The 26242-nt window shown below is 39.8% G+C and overlaps 1 protein-coding gene across 5 annotated transcripts in view; it reads right to left on the bottom strand.

Moving 5' to 3' along the window:
- Nucleotides 1–26242, bottom strand: part of SCUBE1 (signal peptide, CUB domain and EGF like domain containing 1) — a 182795-nt gene that overhangs the window by 138801 nt on the left and 17752 nt on the right. For all 5 annotated transcript variants that reach the window (XM_053387654.1, XM_053387655.1, XM_053387656.1 and 2 more), the window contains exons 3-4: nucleotides 11874–12002; nucleotides 2204–2338 (exon numbers count right to left, since the gene is read on the bottom strand). In XM_053387654.1, coding sequence (XP_053243629.1) covers nucleotides 2204–2338; nucleotides 11874–12002 — 264 coding nt within the window. The remainder of the gene's footprint in view (nucleotides 1–2203; nucleotides 2339–11873; nucleotides 12003–26242) is intronic.

Here is a 26242-nt window from a genome sequence, read left to right as displayed (position 1 = left end):
GTAGGGCTCTTTCTGGGAAATACAGGCGTGACATACGGATTTATTTTTTTGGTTTGCACTGTCCTGGAGACAGATAGGGCTATGGTGAATGTAATGATTTATCTTTCCCAGGGATAAATCATTATCTAGAGAAGGTCCAGATTTTTGCAGTCTATCTGTAGGGACAGATCAGTTATTATCAAGAGATTCAACTAAGTTCCAGAAAGCTCTAAGGGATCTACTGAAAGATACTGATGACTGCTCTGTTGATAGCCTAGTCAGCCACTGGAATAGGAGGCTGACTTTGGCCACGAAACATCTCCACACAAACCTCAACAGCATCCCAATCTCTGTGGAGACCCTGGTGAGAAGGGAGGCAATCTTAGAGCAGATGGCAGAAGGTTTGGGGGGTATCAGAGCCAAGTGAAGGGCAGTTCAGCTGGCAATGGTGACAAGAAATAAGGGCTTAGGGCTTTGGTCACCAATGTTTCTGCTTACCTAGTTTTGTCTGTTTTTTAAAATGTCATTAAAAAATAATAAAACCTCAGTTTGATGAGTAACAAGTCCAAAGCACAGATCTCATCCACTCTTTATAATAGTTTTCAAATATTCACATCGTAATTGTATGTCATTTAGGTAAATATACAGTGCCCAAAATACAAACTGGAGAGATTGTTTACCAGGAAGTTGTCAATCAGTATGATGATTGGCAACTATAATAAGGGGTACACTCAACAAAATACTCCGATTCAGTTTTTATGATGTACAATTACACTATTTGCAAGTCCAGTGGAAATTTACAGCGGTCATAGTGTTTATCATCAACATCCCATTTTATCATAATCATGACCTCGCTCTGAATTATTATTACACTCAGCATATATTTTCTCTGAATGCAAGTTGTATGCAGTTTTACCAGCCCTTATTATTTCATAGCCATCATTTCGCTATTTGCTAATTGGTACCTTTCAAAGGCCTGCAGGCAGAAAGAAATCTTAGTTACCTGGACCTCCCACACTCAAATGTTTCTATGTTTTCCGCATCCATTAGGTCCACAAACCCAGTTTTCCTATATAACATAAACCAGTTCTTGCATAATAATTTCATGCATTTATCTTCAGTTTAATCCTGAAGGTAACTGAAGCTGTGTCACATTCTACATGGTATTTCACTGATGTTTGGTACAATACACAGCTAAATTATGAAAGGGAGATGTTGCCTTCAGATGTGTGGGGAACTGCACCAGGGAACCATGATTCCCCATGTATTTCTGTGTGTTTGGATGCCGCTCACATCTGATGCATGGAAAACTCCATACCAAAGATGCTCTGAAATGCTAGATGCTATTAACTTAAGAATTTTCTGCATACTGACCAGTCAACTCCCCCCCACCCCCCGCCAAGTTCCCCTCCCTAGGAAGTCATCCTATTAAAATGTAGGGAAAGGGCCTCTTGGATGTTATACTTACAATCCAAATTCAATGCCAAGCATACAGTTTCAATGGACATTAGATAGGCCAGATGTGAAGCTGGCTGGTTCAACAGGGAAGGGCTGTGGAGTACGGCCTAAGGTCCCTAAGACATCTGAAATATTCATAGAATCATATTGTATCTAGTTCATCTGTCTTAAAGGCATCATGAAACTCCTGTGATAGGAAACTAAACAACTACTCTACCAACACACTAAACACACCATATTCCTCCCCCCCTCCAGTTTCCATGGTGGTATGATAAACTAGTATCCCACTCTCTCTTAAGAGTGGTAAAATAAAACCAACACAATATATTGTCAGAAATCAACATGGTGTTATGATATATCTAGGGTAAGAAACTAACAGCACACAGACAATATGTTCACCACATGCTATTTTGCATGATTTTCTCTCAGTTAGGTTCCTGCAATTAATTGCAAAAAGCTTCACTTTCATGACAATGCAACTTGGTCAGATCATACGAAGAGATTGGCAATTTCTGCTATACCTTCTTGTGGAAAACAGACCTGTCCAACTCTTAACAAGGTGTCATCCTAGACAGGCCCTGCATGTGTATATAAATGTGGACACCTCACTACTGCAAAAAGGTCCATAACAATATTTTTAAAAGGGAAATGTCACTAGAGATACCAAACATTTAACGACCCAACAGAATGAACTTAGTATGGTGTACAACCATGGCTGAATTATGACTGGCAGAATTGTTGCCTGGATCACTGACTGGAAACTTACCATTGGAGCGGTGAATACAGGTGTGCTGGTTATCACTTAGGAAAAAGCCTTCTTTGCACTGGCATTCATAGCTTCCCATAGTATTGACACAGATCTGCTGGCAGCCACCATTGTTATCCAGACATTCGTCAACATCTAAAGAAAGGTATTTTAATAAGGGGTGTTAGCAAACATGGAGAAAGAGTATGTCTAGAGTCAGAACCCAGCAAATCATCATTCTGGCCCAATTCAGATATAACAACCTTGGTTTGATAAAGTGAGAACAAGTGCTGCGCCCAAGTGCCTCCGACCTTCTCTTCCATGTCATAATGCAAAACATTGTGGTTTGTCAAACAACAGTTTCACACTACATCCTAAGTGGGAAATCATGCAGCCTTTTTTGTTGTTGTTCTTCAATACAAAGGCAGAATCAGATCAAAACATGGCTGCTTAGGGAGGAGCCCCAATTAATCTTCTGATCTTGGAGAACCAAAAATTCACCAGGTCTTGAGCAGAAGGTTTGAGAGATTCTTTTGTAAGATAAGCAGACCTAGGGTTGGTGGGTGAGGCCTAAGGACTCTGATCAATTTGAAGGCATATAGATAGGCATCTTCAAGTAATACATAAAGTAATGATTCTTTTGAAATTCGGGGCCTTCCCTTTCTCCCAGACATCTTCCACCTTTAACTCAGAGCTACAGTGCTGCTACAATTTGTAAAATGGAAATAGCAATGACTTTTCTTACAGATTAAAAATGTGTTATTGGATTAGACCACAATCCCACCTAGTTCTTCACTGTGCTTTCAGCACTGCAAATGGAACAGAACTTGGTATTTACAAGCTGGGCATGAAGATGATGTTCCCAGAGCCACACGAGCTCTTCTATTAAAAAACTATTTGCATGACTTCTGTGTTTGGCCAGGAAGTGGATGGCAGGATGGAGAAGATACCATGAAGAGCCGTTATCCACTAACACATTCCCCTCCTAAGTCCCCAAAGTGCCACATTTACTGAAGAAGTCCAGGTTTGTAGTACAAATGCGTAGCTATGCATGACCAATCCTAACACAGGAGGAAGGCCTAAACTGATAATTTAATTTTTCCCTATTTTAAGATGATTTTAAAAACCAATTAAATCTCAAACCCAATGCTGACCTCTAGATTTTGATTAACTACATTGGGGTGGCCTTTAAATTAAGTGTTAAATTAAGTGTCTTCTTTTTGTCAAACAATGCTTAAACTTGGGGTGGACTTGACCATCCATGAGTTGCTCTCAGCACGATGTATTTCACTTACACAACCTGGAATAACCTTTGGAAAGCAAAGTTCCATGGTATGTTAAAAGCAGTAGCCAATTGCTTATCCAATGTAAAGTGCATTGAATTTACTAGCCTGAAATTATCTGTCATCGTCACAATAATGTAATTGGGTACTCATCTCTTTTCACAGTCCTAACCCCAAGCCTTTCAAATTTAGGCAATTTAAGTTCACTTAGTGAGGCTATTTGAGGAAGCAAATTGTTTTCTGGATCATTCAGGCACTGGCTAAAAAGGCATAGGTATTGCTGAAGCACTTTAAAAATCAATACATAAATGGAAGCATCTTTTTACAGATATTGACACTGCCCTAAGTAATGAAAAACCTTGTTCTTGCCATTTTGCAGACTGTAAAAGCTGTTCAGTCTGTCTGCTTAGCATCCACTTGAATTACATCCAGCTTCTTATAACAATGTTTGCCACAACTCAATCATAAAAATAAAAATTAATCAAGTTGAAACTAGAGGGGTCAGCTTTATTGCACTCAGGTCCTCTTTGCCGGCTTCCTAAAGGCACGTGGTTCGCCCCTTTGGAGAATGAATGCGTCTTTCACCTGATGCAGAAGGGCTCTGCTTATGTTCTTAGTTGCACCCTTGCTCTGCAGCATGCGTCCCCAAACTGGTGCCCTCCAGATGTGTTGGTGTTTTGGTTTCTAGTTCCCCATCCAGCCAAGGCTACATAAACAGAAACCTGTTTTTATTTGTGTTTGGCCACTATGTGGATCAAGGCAAGGAACCCAAGATTTGTCTTCTGCTTCAGCAAGGTAATATTTTGACTTTTAGAACAACTACTGCTTGCAGTGTTGGTCTAGTACTTCTGGCAAAGCCCTTCTTTTACATTAGCCACTTATTTCCTTTTAGTTTCAACTGAGTAACAATATTTAGAAAATAGTAAATGAGTCAATGTGGTATCAAACAGTGGAGAAGGACTTGTTTACAGGCTTAAAGTAGTTAATAATGGCCGATTGTCCCCAAATGACCTCTAAAACTTCTGATGGTTTTCTGAGCAAGTGCCAAGTTTAAAAGATTACTTTTAAAAGTTGTAAAGCCTGATCTTTAAGGTAGAAGGTAACTTATTACTTCAACTATATTTAAAGATGTGACAGGCTAAAACACAATAGTGAATGCCCAGCTTTTCTTAGACTTCAGTTGCTAAAAATCAGTTGTGTCACTTCAGGTTCTAGAGTAGGTGGTAAAATGCTTAATTCAGTTTCGGTTACTTCCCTCTCATTCCTTTACTTAGTTATGACAGGGTGTGACAGGTTTTAGTGATTGCCTTAAGGAAATATCTAATTAAAAGGTATCTCATAAAGCCACCATTAGGATTACAATTTTTGAAGTCAGTGAAACAGGAGGGAGCAGGGGAACCATTCCTGTTTATAATCGGAGACCATCCAGCTGACATTGTCTTGCCTCACCTGAGGCCCAGCTGGTGCACCTGGCCTCTCCCTGTCTACTCTTGGAAGTCCTGTAAGGAAGGGAGTTTGGGAAATAAGATGGCAAATGGGCTGCTAGATGTCCCCCTCTAGCTGAGTGGGCTCTTGGGAATGAGAAGAGAAACACACTTGCAAGGCTTGATTTGGAGAATCTTTCTCGCAATGGGGCACAGCCTGCATGGGAGCCTTTAACACAGTGGGATGAGGTGTGAACCTGTGGCTTTATTTTTAATCTAAGCAAATAGAGAGAGCAGGGATGGGGAGCTGGTGGCTCTCCAGATCTTGTTAGACTCCAGTTCTTGATGGCATAACCAATGACCAAGGATGATGGGAGCTGGACTCCAGCCACACTTGGAGGGCCACAGGTCAGGCCCCCCATGCTCTGATTTAGAGGCTTCTGGTGCTTCTTATGCGCAGCAAACAGCTTATCTAGCCACCCCCACCACTACCTGATGTTTAATGACTGTTGGGATTCTCTCGTACATCTAGAAATGTCATTTGCTAATAACATGCTTAGAGACTGGGTACCTCAGACTTTCATTAACACTCCAGGGTCGTTTATGCACCGCACATGACATTTTCTGAAATAAAATCATCAACAGGGAAGCCTGGCCAAAGGGTGAAATGTCAGTGACAAGGGCACATCTCCAAACTTCCTCAAACATTATCCTGGGAGTCCCAACCGCACTGAATTGACCAGGGATGCACACAGCAGTGTTTATGTGTGTTTGTCATCCATATTTTGAAATTTAAACATGCTTTCGAAAACACCATAGCTGAGGCAACCATGAGTCTAGTCAGTCACACTTAGGTTGTGGGATTCTCATCAATCAGGTTTAATGAATCAGAAACAAAGTATTGTACAGAAGGAGAATTAAGCAAGAGGCCTCTTTTTTTCATTTCCTCTTACAAATATTTTATGTTTATACAACGCACAAATCTTTCCCAAAGTTGTTTGGTTTTTGTTAACAACATTCCGTGTTTTAACACAGGGGGAAAAACCCAAGTTGAGCTGTTGGATAATAAAAAGACAAACAAACACCAGCAACAGAAACATTCATTTGGGGTTCTTATAACCCACACGTTGCACACAGCTGTCCGAAGAAAGAAGAAAAACAAAGCTAAAAAAGTCAAAATGGAAGAAAAAAGCTTTGCTCTCTTTAATCACAGCAGTGATTATGCAATGTTAAATCAATTAATGCTACAACTTGTTGACATTTCACATCTGGTAGTTTATGAAATGATTTCCTACAAAACTGTAAATCTTCTCTCAATTGATGTTTTGGAAATTATTGCAATGCTTCACTTTAAAAGTGCCAGAAGTCAGGTAAAGCCTATTTTGTGAAAGGTTTTGAAGCAGCAAATAACCTTCCCATGTACAGATGTGAAGCGCACATAAACTACAATAATGAAGACAAAGTTACCAGCAGTTGATGTGCTGCTAAAAGAATACTAAAGTTTCTTAGTTTTTTTTTGTTTAACCATATATTTGTATGGTCATAGTGCTGCTGTTGCAATTCCTCAGGCTCTGACAAGACAGCGGATCCTACCCTACCTGTTAAAACCAATGGTTTTTAGCATACTTAGCAATCTAAACCTCCCACAAATGTTATGTTACTGCAGTCCCCAACGTGGCAGTCTTCAGATGTCTTACATTACAGCTCTCAACAGAACTCCCACCATCCCTGGTTAGCATGGCCAATGGCCAAGAATGATGGCAGTTGTGGTCCAAAATATATGGGTGGTGTCAGGTTGGAAAAGGCTGTTTTAGACTAAGACCCTTGGCCTTTTCATGCTTTACCACACTATGCACATCAATAGTGCTGAATAAATAATGATAACGTTTGCATCAATCAATTCTTATACTGCAGTGACAACAATGCAACAACAGAATACTCTTGCTCTTTATAAGCAGAGAATTTTAAAAAATCATATTAAGGACTGATCGGAACTGCCGATTTGGAAATAATACCCTGGTCCTATGCATGGTTACTTAATGGAGCTTTCTCTCTAACAAATATGCACAAGACTGCAGCCATGTAGTCCAATCCTATACATGTTCGCTTGTGCAGCCCAAGGACATCAATTAAACCTACATCAAATGATTGCACCCGGAAAATAAATCTGAGAAGCCAGTACTGAAGAGCTATTGTTTTTTTTCTACTTCAACAGATCGTGCTGATTTTATGAATGCATTTTTAAGTCTTTCCATTTACGTGTAAAATAAGAAGGCTTAACATATTTTGCACTGGAGTCCCCAATGCTCAGCTGATATTTGACCTCACCAGTGGAAAGGAATGATGGGAAATGTCAGCATATACGTACGCAAACACACACACACACACACACACACACACACACTCCCCAAAGTGTGAGAGGAAGGAGGGAAAATCAATTAATCAATAAGTCAATGAAAAAGAAAATCAAACAAAAGAGAACATCTGGACAAACATGCTACTAGCTTGTAAGAAAACAAAGTATTTCCCTCATGCCCAGGAACAGAAAGTTTATTTCACCACTGGTTTCAAATGAAGTCTTAAAGAAACCCGTGTTTCATGAGGCTAAATATTAATCTTGTGTCCACTGAACTGAACTTAAAATAATAATCTTCACGAAGAACTACTGCAATTTCAAGTGATTACAATGCTAAAAGCAATTATATTTAACCAGATGAGAATCTCACCATAGTTTAAATTCCCCACTGTGTCGTTTCTTGTTATATTTCAGAAATTCCTCAATAAAAATGTCAAATAGAAAATGAGTTGAGTTCCTCTAAGGACAGACTTGGAACTCTTCCAATATAAATGTGTAGCCAAGGAATCTCAACCAAAAAGGGCAGAAAGAAAGCTTGCTCATTTAGAGTACAAAGAAAAAAGATTTAAATAGGAAAGAGAGGGTAGATGACCCATCAATCTCAACTTCTCTAACCCATACTCCTCTTATTAAAATGGAGAAAGCATTTCAAATTTCTTATGAACTATGGTTTAAAACAGCATTCTTCAATATTTTCAAAACCCGGGACTCACCAACACATGCATGTGGAGACCCATATCTTTACAAAATGTAATAATAATAATAATAATAATAATAATAATAATAATAATAATATGCCGCCTATCTGACTGGGTTTCCTCAGACACTCTGGGCAGCTTCCAACAAACATAAAAGCATAATAAAACATCAAACATTAAAAACCTCCTGATACAGGGCTGCCTTCAGATGTCTTCTAAAAGTCAGATAATTGTTTATTTCCTTGACATTTGATGGGAGGGCGTTCCATAGGGCGGGCGCCACCACTGAGAAGGCCCTTGGCCTGCTTCCCTGTAACTTGACTTCTCGCAGGGAGGCAACTGCCTGAATAATGCTGCATTTCCCTCAAGAAGTTGTGGACTCTCCTTCCTTGGAGGTTTTTAAGCAGAGGTTGGATGGCCATCTGTCACGGGTGATCTAGTTGAGATTCCTGCATAGCAGGGGTTTGAATGAGATGACCCTCAGAATCCCTTCCAACTCTACAATTTTACATTTCTACAATTACTGCTTGTTCCAGTTGTCATGTTCACAAACTAAATGAATGTTTTATGTTTCATGATCTGTGGTCTAGCTGGATCGTAAGGAACAATGTGTCTCACTCCAAACCTTATGCATAAAGATAACTGGGTAATACTACGAAGGACAGTCCTGCTACTACCTAAGTCAGCAGGTGGTGGCAGAAGAAACCTTAGAAAAACAATCTGGGCTCCATGGAGGATAGCCTCTGAGAAAGCGATCCCGGGAATATAACAATCTGGCGGCGTTCGAGTGTATATGATTTTAATGGTGTCTCTGAAAAATTTTACACATCACTTGGGAAGACAGGCGAACTAATATCAGTGTGCTGGAAGAAGCAAAGATCACCAGTGTTGAAGCAATGATTCTTCAACATCAACTTTGTTGGACTGGTCATGTTGTGCGGATGCCTGATGATCGTCTTCCAAAGCAACTACTCTATTCCGAGCTTAAAAATGGAAAGCGTAATGCTGGTGGTCAACAAAAGAGGTTTAAAGACTGTCTCAAGGAAAAATGTAGTATAAACACCGCCAACTGGGAAACACTGGCCTGCGAGTGCTCCAGTTGGAAAACAGCCTTTACCAAAGGTGTCATAGAATCATAGAGTTGGAAGAGACCACAAGGGCCATCGAGTCCAACCCCCTGCCAAGCAGGAAACACCATCAGAGCACTCCTGACATATGGTTGTCAAGCCTCTGCTTAAAGACCTCCAAAGAAGGAGACTCCACCACACTCCTTGGCAGCAAATTCCACTGTCGAACAGCTCTTACTGTCAGGAAGTTCTTCCTAATGTTTAGGTGGAATCTTCTTTCTTGTAGTTTGAGTGTCATGGGCTTTGAAGACACTCAAACTCAGGACACAAGGGAGAAACGTGCTAAGGGGAAGGCACGCTTGGCAAATGCACATCGTGATCAACTCCCTCCCGGAAACCAATGTCCCCACTGTGGAAGGATGTGTGGATCCAGAATAGGCCTCCACAGTCACTTATGGACTCATTGTTAAAACCGTGTTTATGGAAGACAATCTTACTCAGCTATGAGTGATCGTCAAAGAAGAAGAAAAAAGAAGATGATTTTAATGTATGGGAAATAAACTTGTGAGAGTGGGATCGCAATTTAGTAGTGTGAGATGTAACATCTGTGAAATAAGGGAATAAAATAATAAGTGAAGTCTTGAATCACCTGGGGGCATAGTGAACAGAACTTTTAAAGAAAGGGGTTTAGAATATATGCATTCTGGTATTTATTGTTTTGTTTCATTGGGTTTCACAAGAAAGCAGGAAAATATTTCAAGTCAAAGTGGGTTTGAAGGATAGAATCAGGACTGGGATGAAGGAGAACTGAACAGAATTGGGAGGTCTAAGCACAATGTGCTGCATATGGACTGAAGAGTCCCTTCTCTGCCCACATTGTCATGAGATGGTTTCCAACCTAACAAACAGGGGAAGCCTTTTTGAAGCTTTTCCTCCAGTTTTGAGACAGCATGTAACAAATTCATATCTAACTCCCAGAGAAAGACTGTAAATAGTAGCAGTGAAAGTGAATAGCAGTTGGCCAAGATCTCCAGGAAATCTAAGCTCCTCCATCCTTTAATGAAACTGACAATAGGATTTAAATTCCTTTCCAGTTTCCCTCTATGGTAAAAAGGGGGTAACTTGGTGAAAGTGTTTGGAGAAGGTTGTCAATTTCACTTGCAGCCTATGTATATGGCGGTAATGTGAGCTAAGCGATTTATGTGAATGTCCATTCATTGTGCATATTTATCAGGCCTCATGAAAATGTGCACATGATCTGTCCATAAAAAGGGAATTTTGTAGAGTTTTCTATACATACTCTTCAACAGGCCATGGGGCATGTAAATATTTCAGCCACATTTTCTACATTCCCTGCTCAATTCCAATAATTTCCAAGAGGCCATATTATGCACATTCTTTTGGGATTGTGCATATTCTCCAACAGACCTCAGGTATTGTTCATAGTTCAACTAAGGTTTTCAATCTCTAGGCAGCAACATTTCAAAGATAAATAGAGATTCCTCCACAGGCAAACCAAAGAGAGAGAAACCAAAAAAGTTTGGATGAGCCCAGGAAGTGGTTTTTACACATCTCTAACCATGACTAATAAATTTAATATATCTGACTGAAACCCACATTAAAAAATATTGAGCTTATCAGCTTTTCAGTCATGTTCATTAATATTTCAATCTATGTGGTTTTTAAGGATAACATTTTGTAGAATATATATGCATCCATTCACAACATTAATAATTAGATACATACATTTCAATGGAGATGTAGAAAATCACTCTATACTTTTACCATTGTAGATAAAACCTGCAAAGATTGAGATCACTGAACACATGCAAAATGACTAGGAACAGGATTTTATTCTCTCTTAAATAAACAGCAACTTGATATTACTGAAGGTTGCTGAACCACATTTCCCCCCCTTTCCCTTACAATTCTATATGTTTCAGGGAAATGACATAAACTCTAACACTTTTTAAAAGAACAGTTCTACTTGCTTAATAGTTGTACTTGCTTCTGTGATAAATGAAATTTAAAAGCTCCCATCATAAGTTGGACATGGATGGGTTCTGCAGTTCCTCTAAACAAATATTTGCTTTAAAATGTAAACAAAGCAAATAATGCAAAACTGAAAGAATTATACAAAATCTACTCCAGAAATCCCTTCTTTGCCTCCAGTCACACTGAGTGCAGATTGACATCTTGAGGAACCTTTGGCGACAGAGTGGGAAGGAATCAGTGAGAGATCCACACCTGCAGAAAAATGGAATGACCTACTAGTTGCACAGGCATATTTTTTGATCCAAGCCAATGTTCTGTGCCATCCTATTTTAAAACCCAAAACCTTTTGGTAATTGAAGGTATCATTACAGAAAATATCTAGCAGTCAGGGAAAGAGGAGGGCAATTTCCAGCTAGAACTAGATAGCTGTCCTTTACATATATTACCCTACAATTGCACAACCAGGGTTGGTGATTGCTAGAACATTTGCATGACTTTTAAGTGGAGCAATGAGCTGCAGGGTTGTACGCAAGCACATACCACAGAAGGTAGACAGCAGGCATGCCTAACAGAAGTAGTTGCCAAAATACTCTAAATTACCATTCAGTAGTATTCTGTTTTAATAAACAAATACCATTCATATAAAGCAAGTCACCTCCTCTGTGCTTGAAAGTACCTTGCAAGCAGAATGACATGGGGAAGATGCTTCAGTATGCAGTAAATGGGTCTCAGCTGAAGGTCAGTCATTAAATTATCTTGATCTCTTTCCCAGCCTTATAGCTACATCATTGCTGGCTTTGTCTGTATACTGAATGCGGCTGAGCAGGTGAGGCGCTGACCAAGCCATTTTGCTTTCACAATAACTCACCAAGGCAGTTGTGTCCATCATGAGCCAACATGAACCCATCGTAACACGTGCATCTGTAGTTGCCAGGAATGTTGATGCATTCGTGTACACAGCCTCCATTGTAGAAGTCATTTTCACACTCATCAATGTCTGAAAACAGAGGAGAAAAACCCACAATTCTGATTAGAAAAAAGAAAAATTTGGGGGGGGGAGTGCATGACAAACATCCTTTTATGCGGGGAAAAATAAAATGATTTACAATATTAGGTTACCTCTCACATTATAATTTCCATTAACAAGAGTGCAATAAAGTCATTCCCCTAATGCAAATCTAATGAGAAATGATATCTTCATTTGGCTACTTGAAAAAGAGCGTTGTGGGAACACTTCCTTGAAAACCATGGCTTACATTTTAGGTAACAAGCTCCTCAGGTTTTCTAAAATGTACCTTGAAGGCCGTGTGTGTGTGTGTGTGTTTAGCTATTTATCTGCAGAAGTCAAGCAGCCAATGTTTTTATTTTCTTTCTCTAGAACCTGCCAAGTAACATGGGACTTTACAGAGTAACCAAACATAAAGAAAGATGCCTGACCTTAACTAAATGTCAGTAAGTAGATGACAAAACAAAGGGAAAGGAGACGCAAGTGGGAAATAAATAAATAAATAAATAAATAAATACACACAGAGAAGCTGCCATGCTAACTCAATGACCCTTGATGGTCAAGTGGGTTAGGATTCAGTGGACATTCCTGTCTGTAGGCCTCTGCCACCTTAACGGTCTGCTGCGGAAGCACAGCAAATGCTACTGCCAGGGGCGGAGCAAAGCTGGCCACAGATCTGCTGGGGTTGTAAGCCGGCCCATTCCCATTCCCTAGAGAAGAGCCGAATGTGGACACCATAGGTGTGCCAGCATGGAGCCAATGCAGCAAAACCAACAGGCAAGTAGCAGGGCTTTGTATGCAGTTGTGGTTCCACAATTCCACTTGGGTTGCCCAGCCTGGCTTCCTTACTCATTAGGAAGAGGATATATTATGTTTTGATACAGGCTTCGTGGAAAAGTCAGGTTTTGAGTAAGGTTCCGAAGGAATAGCATCACATAGGTACTTTGGGTAGAAGTTTTAAGCACAAAGGGCAGCAAGAGGAAAGATGCAGAGTCGCAATAAACAGAGCGGCACGCGGGTGGTGCTGTGGTCTAAACCACTGAGCCTCTTGGGCTTGTTGATCGGAAGGTTGGCGGTTTGAATCCCCGTGACGAGGTGAGCAGCTCGGTCCCTGCTCCTCCCAACCTAGCAGTTCAAAAGCACAACAAAGTGCAAGTAGATAAATAGGTACCGCTCCGGCGGGAAGGTAAATGGCGTTTCCATGCGTTGCTCTGGTTTCGCCAGAAGCGGTTGAGTCATGCTGGCCACATGACCTGGAAAAACTGTCTGCAGAGCAGACAAACGCCCTCGGCCACTAAAGCGAGATGAGCACCACAATCCCAGAGTCGTTCGTGACTTGATTTAACTGTCAGGGGTCCTTTACCTTTAATAAACGGAGCGGGGGGGAGTTGTATTTTCATTGTTAAGTAAGAATGTTCTTTTAAAAATTACTGTGCAAATAATTCCCAAACAAAAAACCCTGAAGATGTTGACTGTAGAAGCTGGAACTCCTAAAAGGAATTAGGTGGGTAAGGTGGGAAACAAGATGGAACCTACCAAGATATAGCCATTATAACATGTCTTTCCATTATTACATGCTGCTTAGAGATATGGGCTGGAGAAGTATAAATTCATGTGTTTTTGAACTTTATGCACGTTAAGGACACTTTATGGTTACAATTGAGTCATACGTAAGAATAAAGAACAATAACTTTAAACAACAGTCTAGACACCCCTACCCTAAGAATTGTATCTGAGCTTGCCTGATGACAGACCTTCAAACCTGAGCTGTATTTGGACAGAATATATGTTTTTCTTTCATAGTATGCCTTTTTACAATTGGATCTGGAACTAATTTGGGAAGCATAAATTGCAATTGACTTTCAATAATTTATGTTCTTGAACCTCTGTAGAAATACAGCCATCAGGAAGCTGTCTGCCTGCATAAATCTTAAACATCTTTTCATCTAAATCAGCTATCCAATTGCAAAACGTAGCACTTGGGGAAATCATATACAGCACAGTTTGGATACTAAAATGGCTCAAAATGTAATGTTTTCATTGCTGATATGTCAGTAGTTGCCTACATGGAAATATTTATTCAGACATCTGAAGGGAATAGATATGCCTGTATAATGTTGAAAGAACACAACTTGAACTACATGATCTATCGGTGAAGAAGTATTGGAGAGGAAATAAAGCAAGGTTGCTTAAAGATTTGGAAATGTTCTATCAACATGTGGCATTTCATAATCCATATTTTGTAATGCTTATCTCACAACACATCAGAATGTTGTGTGTTTTCTTTAAAACAATAATAATTAGGGCTATCATTCTGTCCCATAAATTTTAGTTGATAAATCATTTTAACTGATTGATTTGTTATGCATACATAACATGAATAAAAAATGATTCTGAGGGGAGAAAGCACATTTTTCTGCCTTAAAGATAACGCATGCATGAGTCAAAATAAATATATTCTTCTAAGAGGCATTCTGCCTTGTGTGAGACAGAAGGAGGAACGCTTCATCCAAGCACGACTGTATATATTGGTAAATATGTGTATTAAAAGCAAACAAAATATAAATCAATGCATTTATATTTGAGATTTAAACAAACACTTTGCAGCTCATATTTTATGCTGTTACAATACAACGATTCTCAGAACCATGTAAGCAATTAAATGTACAATTAAAATGTTTTCAAAGTATTTGAAGGTTAACTAGCATATGGTGGCTCTCCTCTGACAATAAAAGAGTGCATTAACTGACTGCAATGTTCTCAGCACTAGATGTTTCAGAAATAAAACCTGTCTAAATGCAAAGCAATACACCTGGCTTGGAAGTGGTTCATTCACATTTAGTTGTGAAGTGGGTAACTGCATTAAGTGTGACTTTCCTCTACCTGCTCACAGTTCATGTGTATTTCAGAATGGGAAGAAACTCTGCAAATGGTCAACTTTCCATTGTTTTATATATGTATTATGCAGCAGTTGCTGAGAATGTTGCAAGCAGTTAGTGAACTCCTTTATTGTCAGTGTGGTAGATTTTAACCGAGTCAAATGCTTAAACTAATTCAATGATTAATAGATTAAATTTAAATAGCAATATGTACAATGAGACCATCAGTACAGTCAAAAGACTATCCATATCTTTTGAGATACTGGAAGTACGTAATAATTCATCATTTAACAAGCAGATGTTACAGTAATATTCCAGAAACAATATAACAGAGCTGTATTGTTTGGGGGAGCCACAGTATTGGGGCGCAAAAATGATAAACCATTCAGCAAATGCTGCTGTCCCTGAGAACATAGAAGAAAGGGAAGACGCAAGAACTACCCACTCTGGAAGAATGGCAGATGAAACTGATTGACTGTATGGGACTGGCAGAATTGACGAGCAGAATCCGTGACCAGGGAGAAGAGTCGGCTGAAGAAGACTGGAAAAAATTTAAGGACTATTTACAGAAATACTGTAAAATTAAGGAAAGTTAAATGGTGTCGGATTGAAATTGAGTGGTTTCTAGCTGTAATGATATAAAGGAACATAGATGGGGGGAAAAGGGTTTGAAAAATAAGGTAATGTTATAAGCTGTAATGCTTTAAATGAAGGATTTGCTGAACAAATAACCTTAATTGGGATACAAGGAGGAGAAGTATGAGGAGGTCTGAGAAATTTGTTATTTAAAAGTATGGTTTATGAATTTTATGTCTTTTATAATGTTTTTGTTTGCTCTGTTTTTGTTTGTTTGTTTAAAAAGTTGGAAAATCTAATAAATATTCTTTAAAAAAAAGAGAGAGAGAGAGAACATAGAAGAAAGGACTTTCACATAACGGTATTTAGATCAAGCCACTAGACGAGATCTATTTATTTGGAAAGGTTTTATTTAAGTTAACTTTCTCTGGCTTCAGAGTTAAATGAAAATTACTGACATTTAACAATGGAATGATGAAAGAACTCAAGAGCCTCAATTTACAAACAATGCATAAGCTCTCATCCTGATTTGTTTTCCTTTTTTTAAGGTCTATTAAAATCTACAGGTGGGGACAATCTGTTCTTCATTGTTGCTGATGGAATTAATTTATGGTGTAAAGGAAGAATATTTGCAGAATCAACTAACAATTTGAGTTTTCTGTGTTTATTCTAAAAAATAAACAATGATAGTGGGGTTGGTGAGAAAACAAATGAGCCCTCAAATTTGCACTCACTGATCAAGCCAGGCTCCCATCTATCTGCCAAACCTTTGGTTAATTAATCAAATGATTAAACCATTAAAAACCCCTATTTATAAGAACACTATTTGGGAAAAAGTATTAGCGCCAAAGCCGTATAACAGAAGACTCCTCTCCATTTGCCAACTTTTAGTAATTCTGCAAGCATAAATCAATATCACTGAGGTCTGATGTCCACATTTCAGAAAAAAAATCAGAACACAGGGATGCTTGAGCATTATGGTGTTTGCATTTGCATTGTGTGATACAAGCAAAGTTGGAAAAACATTACAGGTACTTGGAACATTTCCTGCTGGCCTTCTCTAACAATACACAAAGTAAGAAACCAATCTGTTCTCCTTGTCCTGAGTGCTAGAGGACCTGAGGACGGGAAGGTCAGGGACAGTCAAGAGTTAGAACAGCCAATAATGATCATCAAATCCCACCATACCTTGTGAATTGCAGCCTAAATTGTCTTTCCCCACCCCCCCAGGATGAGGGGAATCCAAACATCAAAAGATATTTGAATTGCATGATCATTTGTGGCATTAAAGAATGGTTTGGCCAAATTAAAGACTGCCATTTCTCTCTACTTCTGCTCTCTTTTGTTGTTGTTGTTTAGTCGTTTAGTCGTGTCCGACTCTTCGTGACCCCATGGACCAGAGCACGCCAGGCACTCCTGTCTTCCACTGCCTCCCGCAGTTTGGTCAGACTCATGTTTGTAGCTTCGAGAACACTGTCCAACCATCTCATCCTCTGCCGTCCCCTTCTTCTTGTGCCCTCAATCTTTCCCAACATCAGGGTCTTTTCCAGGCAGTCTTCTCTTCTCATGAGGTGGCCAAGGTATTGGAGCCTCAGCTTCACGATCTGTCCTTCCAGTGAGCACTCAGGGCTAATTTCCTTAAGAATGGATGCGTTTGATCTTCTTGCAGTCCATGGGACTCTCAAGAGTCTCCTCCAGCACCATAATTCAAAAGCATCAATTATTTGGCGATCAGCCTTCTTTATGGTCCAGCTCTCACTTCCATACATCACTACTGGGAAAACCATGGCTTTAACTATACGGACCTTTGTTGTCAAGGTGACGTCTCTACTTCTCAAGATGCTATCTAGGCCTGTCATTGCCCTTCTCCCAAGAAGCAGGCGTCTTTTAATTTCGTGGCTGCTGTCACCATCTGCAGTGATCATGGGAGCCCAAGAAAGTAAAATCTCTCACTGCCTCCATTTCTTCCCCTTCTATTTGCCAGGAGGTGATGGGACCAGCGGCCATGATCTTCGTTTTTTTGATGTTGAGCTTCAGACCATATTTTGCGCTCTCCTCTTTCACCCTCATTAAAAGGTTCTTTAATTCCTCCTCACTTTCTGGAGCAGCCATTGCTTCTTTATCCAGCAATCCTAGGTGTCTAACTTGTTGCCTCTGAAACCTGGGAAAGACTTGCTCAGGTTGCAGTCTGCCTATTTTTTGTACCTTCCCACATCCCCTCACCTCATGGGTAGGCAAACTAAGGCCTGGGGGCAGGATGCGGCCCAATCGCCTTCTCAATCCGGCCTACGGACGGTCCGGGAATCAGTGTGTTTTTACATGAGTAGAATGTGTGCTTTTATTTAAAATGCATCTCTGGGTTATTTGTGGGGCATAGGAATTTGTTCATCCCCCCCCCACAAGGTTTGAGGGACAGTGGACTGGCCCCCTGCTCAAAAAGTTTGCTGTCCCCTGCCTCACTTCCTACTCTGGGTAACATCTTCCCAGTTAAGAGTCCTAGAGACCTCAAAAACAATTAATGGTATTGTCCAACTGTGGATTATGGAGTTGAGCAGTTTTTGTACTTTCCCCAGATCTATAATCATCCTTTTTTGCAATGGGGTGACCAGAACTTAATTTTCTTACAGAAGAGACTCTACTGCCTCTCATGTCAATTACCTTACTGAGGATTTTAAGCAGATTTTTCCTTAACTACAAAGATGAACAAAATACAGGCAACAAAAAACAGGCAACCTTGTGTATATCCAAATTTCCTGAACCTCTGTAGCAGTCAGTATATTCTGGCAGGCTAAGCAGTCACTCTCAACTTGACAAATAGAGTTTATCATTTCCTCTTATTTATTGATGTACTAAATGCGAGATTCCCTCCCCCTTCAGACATAAACAAGGTACTTGCTTGATATCAAGGTTAATTTGATTTTCCATGAAACAAAGAAACCTGTGCACGAACCCAGTGCTTCCCTTTCCTTCCAGTGCTCAAGAAAGAGGCCTATATATCAAACATGGCCTTTGTTAAGATGAATGCATTTTGCCTCTAAACGCTGTGGCCTTGCAACTGACATGATTTTTTTTATTATTATAAAGAAATCAATTAGAGACCCGCCACATGCCTCTTTCTTTTTATTGCCTTCCAGTTGTCATGATGCTTTCAAGATGCTAGTGCCTGAGGAAACTGTAAAAATTTTAAAGGCCTAAGGACTGTTTCTATAGACAAGGTCAAGGGTGAGCAATGGAAATGGGAGAGTCGGAGAAGGGAAACCTGGCCTTCATTAGGGCGAGCGGAAAAGGCACAAGTGCTTCCCAGGGCTTGAATTGCTTTGATAAAAGGAGGAAGAAGAAGAAGAAGAAGAAGAAGAAGAAGAAGAAGAAGAAGAAGAAGAAGATCCTGCCAATTAACATGGCAGCGCCGCGATACCATGTTGCCATCACTTGCAAATGGTCCCTGCTCAGAATATTGCAAACTGTTCTTTGGGTGGCAGAAGGATGTACAGTGGTACCTCGGGCTACATACGCTTCAGGTTACAGACTCCGCTAACCCAGAAATAGTGTTTCAGATTAAGAACTTTGCTTCAGGATAAGAACAGAAATCATGCTCCAGCGGCGTGGCGGCAGCGGGAGGCCCCATTAGCTAAAGTGGTGCTTCAGGTTAAGAACAGTTTCAGGTTAAGAACAGACCTCCGGAACGAATTAAGTACTTAACCCGAGGTACCACTGTATTTGGGGAGCTCCATCGATGGTCCAGACAGAGAGGCAAAGCATAAAACAGGGACGTCCAACTCCCAAGTATGAAAAGACTGGCTGTAATCTACCCATTGTCATTGCCAGGAGTTGCTGAGCTTTCTTTAGGGGAGGGTACAGTAATGGAGCACAAAGGTGATCACTAACTTGATACCGCGATTGATCAAAGACACCCCCGCGATTGACCGGTAGATCGCGATTGAACTGTTGGACATGCCTGGCCTATAAGAATCTCATGGCACCCAAAATGGTTGGGACTTGTTTTTGGAAACTTCCTGAAGGATCCACTGGAGAAGGCTGGTATAGCAAGCTATGTTGGGGCATCTGAACTGACACAAAAGTTACACTGTGTCCGAGGTCAAATAAAAGAAGACATTGCTGTGCCGTATGCTGTACTACAATTTAATCCAGTTTGCATCAGAACAGGAGGGGTCTCTAAAAGCCCCAACATGCTAGGCCTTCTTGTGAAGTGGACAGTAAAGCCATTTACTTCTTGCAGAGGTTGTGTTAGAAAAGGAGGCATAAATGTCCCAGGAGGTAAATATGACCCTGTCAAAAGGCCAGGCACATTTCTAAATAAGGACTGTTTTGCTTTGCATACTAACCTTTTGTGAACTCGTTTTTGTGATTATTATTATTATTATTATTATTATTATTATTATTATTATTATTCTGTAGTTCTGCAAGGTTATCTAATACAAGACAAGCTGTGCATTTCAAGGCCCTTTGGCCGGTTCTTTCCTTGTGTGAGTTTGTGTTTACAAACACAGCTTCCGGCTGAGAAGACCAAGGCATCTGATGAGGGCAGGTTCCCTTCCCATGCTTCATTGCAGCCAGCCTCAAATAAACCTTTTTTAAAAAAAATTATTTTACTGATTTTATTTTTTTCCTTTTATGATTATCATATGCACAATTATTTTAACAGTTTTGCTAATTTTATTGCATAAATTCCTTAGAGAGATTCATGACTAAGTGGCATATGAATTTTTCAAAACGAAGGAAGCAGATAAGCCATGGTAGCTTATGGGACCATTAATTTCATAGTTTTTAAGGTGCCACAGAATCTTTGTTGCTTTTCCTGCTTTCTCTCCACATTCTTCCCACATGTGTGACTGGCAAGATATTTAATTAATTAACTGACCAAATTTTTATTCCACTTGTAATAAAACAACTGTAATAAAACAATTGTAATAAAACAATTTACACAAGAGATATAAAAATTATGCATAAAAACAGTTAAGAACAAACATATATAGATAATTAAAATCAACAGCAGAAGAGTAAAAAAAGAAAGGAAAACAATTTCTTTTTAAAGAACAATTCTAGTGAAGGTTTTTAACATGTTGAGCACTAAAATCCAAACACATTTATAAAAAGATAATAAAAAGCAATATATCAAAAAGGAAGAATAATAAAGAGAAAGAAAATATTAAATAGAATACAATACTCATAACCCTCACAAAACAAAATTATATAAAAAAGAGAAAGAGAAAAAAGAACAAAGGAAAAATAACTAAAAGAATAGAAAAATAGATAAAAGAACTACTCCAGCTTCCGTATGCCTAAAGGAAAACAATTTCCAAGCCCAACTCCCCAATATTAAATGTCAGAAATTTTCCTGAAACACAGGGTATAAATTTATACAACAAAAAAATCAAACAAGATGCCCAACTCTGTTGATAAGCAAAGATGATTTTTGAGGGAGATCCCAAGGGCTGGGAAAAGAGGGCTGGACCATTCAGCATCAGTAATGGATGGCAGATGGTATCTTACTTCAAGAGCAACACTTAAATTTTCCCCACAGGAATTAATGGCAAACACTCAACAACAACAACAACAACAACAACAACAACAACAACAACAACAACAACAACTTAGGTTACTTAGGTTAGAGAAAGCAAGCCGGTACAATCAAGGACAATGTGGGTAATCCTTTAACCTAACATGGAGATCAACTCAGTCTCTAACTGCAGAAGCCCTTGAGATGGTTTACAACAGAGGCCACCAACTTTGGGGGGCCAATAGGCACATGAATTGCAAATGGAGGAGCTGTTGTGGGTGCCACACACACCAGGACACACTGAAACCTATTACATTGGCTACAATAGGATGTAGTTCTCAAGCCAAACACTAGCAGAGGAAGGAAAGGGGACCCTGTGTGCCCCTGGAAAAGTTTCTGTGGGCACACATGCGCCCACAGCCCCATTTTGGCAACCCCCTGGCTTCCAACAATAAAGTAACATAAAATCATTACTGTATAATATTTTAAAACAAAGAGCACCAATTATTTAAAAGTCAATATATATAGAATCATAGTTTACAACACCAAAAAATCAAACCACATTACAGGCCCAAACCCTGGTGGAATAAGCAGGAAGAAATTAGAGATTAACAGCTGCTGAGGAAGAGGAGTCCACAAGTCAGGTGCCAAAGCAAAGAAGGCTCTCCTCTTCTCAGCAAATGCCAATCTGAGGGTGAAACTAGACATGAAATAAAATGTGCATTTCCAGTTAAGGGGTGGATTAAACTGTTCCTTCCCCTTCATCTAGAACTGGCCTTTCCTTTGCAGAAAACAATTATCAGCCATTCTATCTGATGCTATGTGTGCCCTTGGAAAAAAACAACCTGTATGTTAAATTATATCATGTTTAATTATATCATGTTTAATTTGGCCCCAACTTGCAACAGAGAAGACAACCAGAGCAGTGCCCCATCTGAAGATTTTAATGCGAAGGCACATTCATTGGATCAGAAATCATTTCTCAGCAACAGCTGCAGTTGGTTCCAGGAGAATGTACTGGGTGCCTCTATGGGTAAAGATCCCGGGACTTGGGAACAGTGACATACAACGCTAGCTTTCCTCTTTTTTTTATTACTTTATTGACAATCTTATACAACAAATATAGTATACATCTTCTTTAACCAGACATGAGTATGAATCTTATAAACAAAACAACAACCATATACAAGTAATATTTTTATTTACCACTCAGAGAACTTTAAACACAAAGCAGTTTTAAGAGTTTTTTTATAATAACTAAATAAAACTGCTACTCTGTCCTGCTACTGATTGGTACCCTAACCACATATATAGGGAGATAACTTCTGATTACTTCAACCATACTGATTTACACACTTATTTTCTTACAACAAAAACTGAAGTAACCTTAAATTCCAAACAGCGCTTCATGCTTCAGTGTTTCTAACAAAAAAGCTCTGCTTTGATGTTCATGTTCATTCAACAGAAAACCTGAAAGTGTAATAGACTTGAAGGGATGGGCTAGTAGTTGCACCAAAACATTCTTCTCTCCCTGCATCCCTGTAAGGTAGAATTTAACAAAGGAGCTGCAAAAGGGAAATGAACATTCACCAATAACTGTACAGTACTTTATTCCTAGCTACAGCTTTCCTTCCTTACTCTGCAATGTTCTTTGTACCTCCGTGTTCATTTGCATTTGACTTCCCAAACAACAGTAGTTTACACTGTCATTAACTTGTGCAGCTAAGTACTTTGTCTCTATACTGTTTGCACTGCTGCTTCAGAGGGGATTAAACTACTGCTGTTCTTCTTAGCCAGTATTCCCATTATCAGAGTTAGAGCAAAGCTATCTCATATTCTCTTGCAAGGGAAGGCCTTTATGCACCACATGCCCTACAAAATCCTAAAATAAAATAAAAACAAACCATACTCTTGTAGAGCATTATACACAATTGTTTTTGCAATTAACACTTAATATTCTAATGCAGTTGCATCGCCTCTATTGAGCTCTCTAAGCCAGAGGGTTTTTTAAGGACTTCCTCAATTCCAGCATTTCACAGATGAAAAGAGGGACACTTGAATAATGGTGCCACTCTGTACTCTCACAACAAGGACCAAGTTGCACTTCTTCCTTATTTGGTTTCAGAATTGCCTGCAAGATCAGTCTTTTTCAGCTGCTTCTGGATTGACCACTTAGGAATTTTGTTAGGTAACTTTTGAATTGTATGAACGCTGTTATCTTAGTTTCTATTGTTGCTAATAACTCTGATTTTAATATGTTTAAAGTTTATCTCTGATGTAAGCTACTTTGAGCGCTAGGAAATGGCATACTACATTCTCACAAAATAAATGAAATAAAATGAAATAAACCAACAGAACAAAGCACATTGTGCCTGAGCTCCCATTATCCAGCTGTAATGGCTGAAAGCTTTTTCCTATGTGAAGTGCTCAGTATTTCTTTATTCGGGAATAAGCATGTTCTGCTCTGCCTTCTCAGAGAGACTGTACCAGTTTCCTTTAAAAATAAATACACATAAATGCTTATAGTTGTTACTAAATAGCTGCAATTTGTAACACATTAAAGTGGGACGTGGGTGACACTGTGGTCTAAACCACTGAGCCTTTGGGCTTGCCGATCAAAAGGGCGGTGGTTCAAATCCCCGCGACGGGCTGAGCTCCCGTTGCTCGGTCCCTGCTTCTGCCAACCTAGCAGTTCAAAAGCATGTCAAAGTGCAAGTAGATTAATAGGTACGACTCCAGCGGGAAGGTGAATGGCATTTCTGTGCGCTGCTCTGGTTCGCCAGAAGCGGCTTAGTCATGCTGGCCACATGACCCGGAAGCTGTCTGCGAACAAACGCCGGCTCCCTCGGTCTATAGAGAGAGATAAGCGCACAACCCCAGAGTCGTTCGTGACTGGAGGGGTCCCTTTACCTTTACCTAAAGTGGGTTCAGCTGGGACCCAAGTCAATAAAGTGTGAGACTCTTAATCTCAGGGTTGTGGGTTCAAACCCCAAGTTCAGCAAAAAGATTCCTGCACTGCTGGGGGTTGGGCTAGATGACTCTTGTGGTCCCTTACAACTCTCCAATTCTATGAGTCTATGAATCTTTGCCATCTGGATACAGCAGTGGTCTTCAGCTGGTGGGTCTGGACCTGATCCAAGCTGGGTTGCAACAGGAGCACCACCATGCAAATATATGGTAAATGATTATCAAATGGGTCCCCAAATGCAGTGCTATTTTTATAGAAAAAGAAGTGCCGGAATTCACCATAAACACCTCCCTTGTTCTCTTAGAATGGCAATGGTGCCCACTTGAGAGGTGCCAGAACTGATTTCTGGTGAGTTCCAGCTGAAAAAAAGTCCTGCCCAAATGCATGCTTGGGTTAAAATTATCTATACTTCGTTACACACACACACACACACACACACACACACACACACACACCCTAAAGACACATAAGCACCCACCCCCTCTCTCTTCTTCTTCCTGCTCTCTTTTAATCTATCCATCATGCATTTATTCTTTCTCTCTTTGGGGGCTGCAGGATTATATTCAAAAAGCACAGGTGCATGCCAGTTCTGGTGCAAAATTACAAATGGAAGAGGACAACAATTCTCCAGTTATGTCCCACGAGTCTTTTAGGCCTCTAACATCAAGCACTAAATTTTCCATTGTGTTATCTCAGCCTTGATCGCTTATAGCATATTATTATGCTTGTCTACTCAAAAGTAAGTTCCACTGAGTGCGACAGGGCTTGCTGCCAGGTAAATGTGTATAGGACTGAAAATTTAGTTCTTCTAAAGGTCACAATTATGCAGGAAACAAAGCTAGGATGCAACTTCTGATTTCATAAATGCTAACTTTAACAGATCATTACATGCTTATTTCAAATATGTCAGTGTTTTTAAAGACCAAAACTTTCTCCCTCACAAAAATATACTGACATAATCCATACATACTTTTATGCAGCATTAAGCCCAAAAGAACACAGTAAAGATCACTGAGATCACTGCACAAAGTTGAGATTTTTGCTTGCATTCTATGTTCCCTCGAGCCAGTGCAGACACACTGAGCCTAGTCTCTTAAATAACTAACATTTTAAGGGAATGTATTGTAAGTGGCTAAGCTGTGAAGGCTAAGCCTTGGCATGAATTCCCTAGGTCAGGGGTTCTCAAACTGTGGTCCATGGGCCACCACTGGTCACCAAGCTTCGTTCAAGTGGTCCTCAGCATGGCTGTAGATTTGTGGTTGAAGATGAGAGATGCAACAATCCATCGCATTACATACAGGCAACTCCTGATTTACATGGGGGTTAAGTTCCAAGGCACCGTGCATTTAAGTGAAATTGTGTATATTTGCAACACCATTGAAAAAAACCAGCAAACACCGCATTCCACCCCTGCCCCACCCTGCCCCATGTGTGACGTTTGTGACATTATCAGGTCACTTCTGGGTTGTGCATGATGCCCATGTGTGCAGTCACACACATACTGGGTGCGCCTAAAACAGTTGCTGCCTGTATTCATTTTGATTTTTAATTGCATTTTAATTGCTTCTTTTATTTCTTACGGATTGTGATTTATTGCATTATAATTCTATAGAATTCGAATCATAATACACTAAAAATATAAGAAATAAAAGAAGCAGCAATAATACGATAAAAAATCATGCAGCATCTCGCACACTGCATTTACACTTGCTACAGGCAGAAAAATAATTTAAGTGGTCCACAAAGACCCTCAGCAGTTTTCAAATGGTCCGGGGGGGTGGTAGTGTGGAGTTTTGGAACTACTGCCCTAGATGGCCTGAGATGACCTAAGACAACTATCTCATTCCTTTCGAACTCAAGACACTTCACATCTGAAATATCATGATGTTAATACTGGCCCTGCCTTAGAGGGTTGACCATAGCTAAGAGATTCTAATACGTTCCCTGGAAACCAGATTCACACAAAACAAGCCCAAAATATTACCAAATCAATAACTAACCGAGAGGCAATATTTTCATTCAAAACATGAAAGAAATTATCTGCAGGCTATCGAAAAGCTTGTGAAAACAAAAACATCTTGTCTGCTTTTCTAAAAACCTGGAATTTGGGGCTGAGGCAAGGCTCTCTTGCTAAAAGCTTCTATGGTAATCTTGTGAATTCACAAGATTCACATTCATTTTCAATTTAATTTTATTTGTAAATAATCAAATAATCTTGGACAATTTTTAAAAAAGCAAGCAGAGAGCTGAATGCTTCCTGTGCTGATTGAGGAACCTGTAAGTACCCGAA

This window comes from Podarcis raffonei, chromosome 5 (genome assembly GCF_027172205.1).
Source record: "Podarcis raffonei isolate rPodRaf1 chromosome 5, rPodRaf1.pri, whole genome shotgun sequence".
NCBI classification, from domain to species: domain Eukaryota; kingdom Metazoa; phylum Chordata; class Lepidosauria; order Squamata; family Lacertidae; genus Podarcis; species Podarcis raffonei.
Note: the sequence above shows the minus strand (reverse complement) of the source record. Positions and strands in the feature narration are given on the sequence as shown.